The 8,096-nt window shown below is 38.7% G+C and overlaps 1 protein-coding gene across 3 annotated transcripts in view; it reads left to right on the plus strand.

Moving 5' to 3' along the window:
* Window positions 1-4,976, plus strand: part of PDS5A (PDS5 cohesin associated factor A) — a 74,475-nt gene extending 69,499 nt beyond the window's left edge. The window contains exons 32-33 of one of the 3 annotated variants that reach the window (XM_058024436.1): window positions 1,667-2,019; window positions 3,047-3,536. In XM_058024436.1, coding sequence (XP_057880419.1) covers window positions 1,667-2,019; window positions 3,047-3,203 — 510 coding nt within the window. In that variant the 3' untranslated portion in view covers window positions 3,204-3,536. Of the gene's footprint in view, window positions 1-1,666; window positions 2,020-3,046; window positions 3,537-3,768 lie in introns of those variants that run through there. The other 2 variants (XM_058024435.1, XM_058024434.1) reach the window with 2 other exon arrangements.
* The last annotated feature ends 3,120 nt before the right edge of the window (window positions 4,977-8,096 follow it).

An 8,096-nucleotide genomic window follows, 5' to 3' on the forward strand; every position in this document is an offset into this window, starting at 1 on the left:
ATACTGGGCTGCCCCCCCAGTTTGGTGCAGATACTCAAAAACTGGAGGGAGCCTTGCAGGGGACACCATGATGTTTAAGGCATGGAAAAGTTGTTGTGTGAAGAAAAGTTTGAAGTGTTGAGTTTGTTCAGCTTAGAGAAGAGAAGCCTTGGAGAGGATCAGTCAGTCTTACAACATCTACAAGGTATTTATGGAAAAGATGGATGGAAGGAAGTATTCTCAAGGCTGCTTGCTGGAAGGATAAAAGGCTGCTGGAAGAAGTTGCTTCAGGGGAAATTCTGTCTGGATGCAAGCAGGAAAAGAAAATACAAAAAACGCCCAAAACACTGTGGAGAAATTGAAACACTGGAACAGACTGTCCAGAAAAGTGGTGGATTATCAGTGTTCATGGCTTGACTTGTCAAAGCCCTGGATAGCCAGTGAGGCCCCACTGTCAGCAGGTTTGACAAGATGATTTTCAAAGATCACTTCCAACCTAGATGATTCTGTGATTTAAAGTAGATTTTTGTAATAATGTAGGGATACATAGATGATTTAGGCTTTTTAAGAAGTTATATATCTGCTTTATCTCTTTCTATTAGATGAAATCAGAGTAATAAGCAGGTGTTTTGGATTTGTATCATCACATAGAAGAGTTAGGCAAAGCACATATCAAGTAAATTTCAAAAATTTCAAAAATGCTTTCTAGGTTCTTGAAGTTGGAATTTCAGAGAATCTTTAAAGTTCATATGAATAGCAACTGTAAGTGGCTACTATGAAGCTGCTGGAACAGTAGTGAAGGTTACAGAGATTGCCTGACTCATTGAACACATAAGAAACAATAGCAGAATATTTAACAAAAACAGTCCTTGGTTCAGATCCAGCACTTAGAATAGTGGCGTTGGTTTGTTGGAAATTGCTGAATCATCCCAGCCATACTTCTTCAGTTTCCTTTTCTCCACCCCTTCTCCCAGCTGCTTTGGAAGTCAGTGTTCAAATGAAGGCTTAGCATCCAGTTGCTTCCTCTTTGTTTCCATATGAATACTGCTCTCTGTAGAGAAGCACATTGCTCACCCTTTCTGTTCCATGTATACAGACACCTCTGCATGGTATTCAATCACTTCATTACCCTGTTCACTGTGTTGAGAAGAACATGCATGTAGGCCATACCCATTCAGACATGATGAAGAATTAACAAACACAGCAAGTTGAATTTTTGGTGTGATCTTACTTCTTTATTCCTTGGGTTTTTCTTTACTGGCACTTAGGTCTTCAGTAAACTGCACTTTTACTGAATGTTGGTCTCAAAATTTGCATGTATGGAAGTAAACAGTAATTACTGCTGTATTGAAATAATTCTTTGCTCCTCAGTTTTCTCTTGTCATTTGACAAAGAGACAGTAAAAGGAACTTGTCCAGAAAAATGATCATGGAAGGAGCTCATAAAGATAATTATTCTTACTGTAATCTCTCTCACACCACTAAAAGATAGATTAGCTGCAGTTAGTAACATTACACAGTATGTAGAAAATGGTTTTGCAAGGATAAGGTCCAAAATCTAAGACCATGTGATGTGTTTTCATAACAATATGGTTTTAAAAGCTCATGTTTCTGATGGAAGGAGGTAACAGTTTGGGTTTGCCTTTGGGAATCTTTTTTTCTTCACATTCATGATTTTTATTTTCTAGGAGATGAATTCTGATCAGACAACACAAGGAAATAGCACTGAACGTGGGAAAAAGCGAACAGCAACAGCATCTGGAACTGAGAATATTCATCAAAAAACAGAAGAAAAAAGTGTAGAAGAAACAGGCCCATCGCTTGCAGCAAAAACCAGAAGAGGGCGACCAACCAAACCAGAACCTCAGGGCACCACTGCAAAAAACGAGGAAACAAACAAAGCACCTGTCAGGGGAAGGAAGAGGGCAGCAGCCAACCAGGAGGGCCCAGGGAGTTTAGAGGCAGGTAATGCCAAAGCACCAAAACAGCAAGACACAGCAAAAAAGCCAGCAGCAGCACAGAGACAAATTGATCTACAGAGGTAAAAATACATAATTAAATACATGGGGTGGGGGGTGGTCCTTTCCTGTCTCAAGTCAGACCCTGAGTTTACAATTACAACAGACCTAGCATAGTTTAGGGCACAACTAAACCACAGCAGATGTTGCAACCATATGTTGCATTGAGTTCTATTTTTCAAAGTACCTGGGCAGCTGGAATTGGAGAAATTAATTTGTTTGGTCAGAACAGGATAAACTTAACCTGTTTTCACCAAATGCTATTTTGATGCATCCTGGTTCCCCTTGCTAGAATTGCTGTCTAAAGGAACCAAGAGTTGATGGTGTTTAGTGCATTCATTAATGCCAGGCACTCTGGTATTTGACTACTCTGCTGTGCCTCCCTTCAGTGATAGCAAAGCCTTGGAAGCTGACTGTCTTTAATGCACAGGGAAATTTGTAATGCCAGCTGTAGCTATTTTCTGGTAGTTTGGGTCTGTGCTTGTTTTAATGTTAGCAGTACTGTAATGTCTATTTTAAGTAACTGAAAATTACATTTGGAACTTTGTAAACCACAAAACAGCTTTTGGATGAAAATTGGGCTACTTTAGTGTTGAAGCATGACTTGGTTTGCAATACAAGCAATTCATAATAAGCATTAACATGAGAAGTTTGTTTTTCTGGACCTGGTACGTAATTAATGCAAGTGTCCAAAGGTCTGCCAACCAGTGTGCTCTAAGAAATCACAAAAGTGATCTAAAGGAAGAAAGAAACATTGGAATAGTTTCTTTCTAGACATTTGTAAGTTGAAGATCTTGCAGAGAACTTTGAACAAAACACCTTTTCTTCTAAGAGTAAGCTTTATACAGCAGTAAAATGGTCTGTCAAGAGTGTAATATTTGTGTACTGCCTTGCAATGTTTGTTTAATATGTCAAATTCCTTCAAGTCTTCAGAACAAATTGCACTATCCATAGCCTTTAATAAGCTACTGTATCAGATAACATCTTTAAAATGTGTGATATCTCAGTGTTTCTTGGACAAAATACCAAAACATTGTTAACGTTTTTCAGAAGCCAGGTGCTTGGAAGTGATGGAGATTCACTGTTGGAGATAGACTCAAGTTCAGAATACTCTCAAAATGCAATGGATCTTTTTAAGGCCTGTGGGAGCAGCCAGGAAGATACTGAGGATACAGAGATAGCAGAGGGAGGCTTCCTTAAGGTGTAGCAGGCATCTTATATAGGACAATTCTCTGTTTTTATTTCTTTATTGTAGTTTATACAGTGAGAATTCAAAGAAATTTGTGTGTAAAAAATGCTCTGTCTAATAGGTTTTTTGCTTTTAAGTAGACTTGTACAAGTTACTGTAAATACTGGGAAAACATTTGAAGTAGTGCCTATTCTGAAGTAAAATGGGCTATTTTTATAAACCTTGGTAATTGTAGTTAATTAGATCAAGTTGCTGTTCTTAATCTCTTATTCCAATGAAAGCAGTGGATAACTGTTTATATTTATGCTGAAAAAAACATTACTTGGTATGGAATTATAAAATGCACAATTCAAGTTTTGTAGTTTCAAGTTTATCAGGAAGTTGTGCTGTACAATGAGGAAGTTCAGTTGTATTCAATTAATTATGTAATTGTTAAGAAGATACAAGATGGAGTTGGAAGAATCACAGTATGAGAAGTGTAAAAGCTAAAATCTAAACAATATTTGGTAGGATTTTGAGACAGAATCACTTGTGATTTCCATGTCCTCACAATTAACTCATTTTCTTTTCTCCCCTCATAAAGGTAAAAAGAAAACTTGCTCGAAAAGGGAGGAAATGAAGGCCAAATAAAGGCATGCTCCAAGCTTCTGCAAAAACTAGGATTCAGAAATTTCCTGTACAGGAACTGAAATTACTTCAAAACACACAGCTTTCAGCTCTGAAACCAGAAGGAAAACTATGCTTCCCTTTCACATGAAATTAATCCTTCTCAATGGAAATGTAAAGCAGAAACTCTTGAGAAAGAGGCTAAAAGCATCTGTACTTATTTCCCCAGAGACTTTTTTTATGAAAAGTCAATAATTAAGCAAATTGCTTAACAGTTGGTTCCAGTTCCTGCATTCTGGAGTTTAAAAGTGTATTTACACCATTAACTTTCATGCTGCATTTTTTTTTAAAGGAAGTCAGAGAAGGTCCTTACACTGACATTGAAAATTCATGATCCTAGAGCCAGGTATTCCCATGTTTCACAGAAAAGGTAGAAGTCTACTGAGTGGATTTTAAACAAGACTAGAGGAAAAACAAAAAATCACAAAAAGTTTTTTTGCTTTACTTTTGGAGACTGTTTTATGTATAATTCTTTCTGCCTGCCTACTTTTCTGCAAAAATAAGATGTACAGATTTCAGTTCCCTGCTATGAAAAGTCATGTGGTGGCAATTTTATAAATGTTGCTTTCTGATTTCTATCAGAGTGGGAAAGTAATCACTTAAAATTGTTATTAATTCGCAAGTAGACATTTCATTTTTTAATTTCCCCTCCATTTTAGTTTAATATAATTTGCAATAAATGTACATATTGATGTTTGTTTTATAAAAACATATATCACTTTTAAGTGTTTTTACTCCTGCGGTTCTGTTGGAATATTCTAAATTTTAAAGGAGTAAAGACAGTCCAGCATTTGATTTTATAATGTTTGTCACCAGATTTTTATTATTGATGTAAAGAAAAAAATAATCAGTTTTTAAAAATAGTTGGACTTTGGCAGCTTTGTAAGGAAAGTTGGAAATGTTTAGGATTGCTCTCAATTTTAAGCATTGTGCTGATTGGAAGTAAGTCTGTTTTGCATTTTGTCTTCCTGTCCAGGCTCATTTTTTAATGTTTATTTTAGAAGATTGTTGCATCAATATTATGTTTCCTGGCATTGTTCAGCATAGATACAGTGTACACTTTTATGTACACATGATCATATTTAAGTTTGTTGCATAAAATAAACGCTTCTAGGTGTCACATGGCAGTCTTTTTCTAATTTTTTTTTCTTTCACAGAAAACTTAATTGCTGTGTCTGTAAATGGGCTTGGACATTGCCAGAAGTGCAGTGCAGAGCGAAGGAGCTGTAATGCAGACAGTGGTGTAGTTAAACAGTTGCATTTTTGAGGTGAAGTTACAGTGCTTTGTCTTGTGAAGGGGTTGGGTTGGTGGACAGAGTGACAGAGAGGAATCTGCTTTGCTTCCCACTGCCTCAGTTCCCCATTTCTCTTCTGCAAATTGTTTGGAAATCCCGTGATTTACATAGAAGAGCTGGGTACTGGTGGCATGAGTGTGGGATTGCTTGTGCCCCTGGAATGGGCAGGGTGCAGCTGTGTGCTCTTCAGCATGACTGAGGTCTCTCTGAGCAAGTGTGCACAGCTCGAGTTACTTTTCTTCTGTAACAAAAATGAGGCTTTGTGCATAAAGCAGCTCCTCTTCTAAAGCAACCTGCAGTGCTTTGACCTGAAGGATTTGGAATGCTTTTGACAGAGAGAAGATTATAGAATCGCTTAATTATACATCTATCAGGAGTTTGATTTCTAAAACTGCAATAATTTCACAAGGTAGATTTACTGATTGTAATGCAGTTTCTTTTTAGTGCTCTGGTCAAATGCTTCAGTTTCATGAAAGTTCAAGTATTTTAGTTTAAACTAATTTTAAAATGTTTCAGTTCAAAGTTTTCTGGTGCTACCAGAAAAAAACAACTTGCTTTTTCTTAGAAATGAGTTCTGGTACTTAATGGTGTGCTTTTAACAATCTGAAATCTGGACTTGACAAATCTTGCAAATGGTTCAGATTTATTTCCAAAAGCTTTGTTTTTTATGAAGTGGATAATTATTGGATTTTTTCCTTTTTATCTTCTTTGGGCAGTTTTTAATTGGTTACAATTGTCACATTACTCAATGAGTCATCATAGAATGATATAGGTTAGAAGAGGTTTCTGGAGTTTCACTCCATAGTCAGAGCATGGTTTTCGGTTGTCTTTCTCCAGATGGAATTCTATTGATTTTTTTTTCTGTTTGTTTTTTGTTTTAGTGTGGACATTTGAGTTATTTTCATGTGCTGATTATTAGTAGTCAGTTGGTACATTCACATAGCTAATTATGCTAGGTATAATAGGCTGAGCCAGAGTGCAGCTTACAAGAACTACCAGAGGGGTCTGTGGCCCCAGTGGCTCTTTGCACAGCTTGCCCCAGCCAGGGCTGTGCCCAGAGTGCCCCTGCCTGCCCCATTCCCTCTGCAAAGCCCTCGGGGCTGCCCCAGCCTTGGGGGGCACTGACAGCACACAGGGGCAGCCTGGAGAGCCAGGGCAGGGAGCACAGCACCACTCTCACACAGATGTAATTGATGCATTGCCAGTGCTGCTGAGCCCTTAAAATGAAGAGCTGTTAACTCTGGAATTGAAGGCAAAGTATTTCAAAGGAAAGGGGGGTGGTGTGGGGTGTATGTGTGTGGCTTGGCCATCCATCAGTTTTCAAATACTACATAAATACTACATACATACAGTACATAAGAGTGGGGATTTTCCCATTATAATAAGGAAACTGATGCTCAGACTTCTTCACTTGTTAATGTGCAATTAATAGGAAGCCTGATAAAACCCATTCTTTATGGCTTTTTACCACTGCAGGGTTTAAAGGTGCTGAGGTTTCACATTCAGTTACATAGTTAGAGGTAAGTTCTTGTCATCTTTTAAGTTCCCATCTTCATAAAAGTTTGTCTGTGTTTCTTAGCAGATACATATTTATTTCTGTTTTTTTCTGTCTTCTGATGGATAGCTTCAGTCACAGTAAGACAGGAAAGCTGTTCTGAGGACATGCTTTGTAATGTACTAAATTAAACCCCTACCACTCAACAAAACTGAATATTTGTTGTGGATTAAAAAAATAATGTTGTCTAGAGCAATCTTAAACAGGAGAAACAGCATGCACTACAAACCTTTTCTGCACATGCTGATGAATCCTGTAAGTTTTATAACTGATAAATAACAACAATTGTCTAAAATGTGCTTCCAGCTGGTAGATACTTAGCTCACAATGTTGGACCAAGTTCAGCATCAGACTGGCTCTTGAATGTCAAGTTAGCTGATGGGGCTGTAACAGCTGAACTGTTTCCTCTAAAGATAAAGATTTGGGATCACCAAACATTTGCAATACACAGGAAAATTGCTTCTTAAGAAATCATCCATGTGGATCCTAGTTCTCTTGCCTGTGTGTTTGGTTATTGTCTTTAGCAGCAGTTCTGTTTGTGCCTGAAAATCAAATCTCAAATTGGTGCTCAGGGAAATAGCCCAAACTAAGGAGGCTGGGCTGTGCAGGCTGCTTGCCAGCCTGGCTGCAGGTGCACTGAGCTGATAACCAAGCATTAGTCACAGAGTGGCTGGGCTCAGCCCAGGGCACTGTATCTTGGCACAGAACAGATTTGCACAGGGAGCAGCAAGGTGTTCAAAAGCAGGGAGAGCAGAGTCCTGTACAGCAGCAGTTTGTGTCACTTGAAGGCTTCCCCTGCTTGAATTTCTGACAGGAGGGAATCATCATGCTGATGATGAGTACCCTGGGTATTCAGATGGCCAGAAGGAAGCTCAAACAATACTATAAAGTACTCTTAAACTTCAAAGACCAACAGTAGCTTCTATTCCTGAAGAGTTCTTAATCCACACATTCTGTGGATTGATTTGCCTCAGTTCCTCAAAGATGGAAAGCAAGACAGAACATCCTCAGAAGCAGAACTTAGAAGTGGTTGCTGACAGCCTGTCCCTTCCTAGCTGCACAGCCTGAGTCAGGATGTCCTTTAATTTCTAAATGGGAGACCAAAGCAGGTGAATGACCTAGTACTCCATCAGAGATTCCTTAGCACCAAGTCAGTGTGTGACCCACAGGATGACTACTTCCACAAATCACACTCCCTAGTGTACTTTAGATTCAGAATGGGAACATCTCTGACTTGGGGGAGCTTCCCAGCCCTATTTTTTGCAGTCTGAAAGGAGATGAGCAAGTTTTTGGCACGTGCACCTGCTTGTAAAGAGATGAGTGGAGCACAGCCAAGGGCTTGTTGCAGTTCAGAGCTCCTGCTCCCTCACTGAGAAAGCCACAGACCCACGGACC

This window comes from Melospiza georgiana, chromosome 5, assembly GCF_028018845.1.
Source record: "Melospiza georgiana isolate bMelGeo1 chromosome 5, bMelGeo1.pri, whole genome shotgun sequence".
NCBI lineage: Eukaryota > Metazoa > Chordata > Aves > Passeriformes > Passerellidae > Melospiza > Melospiza georgiana.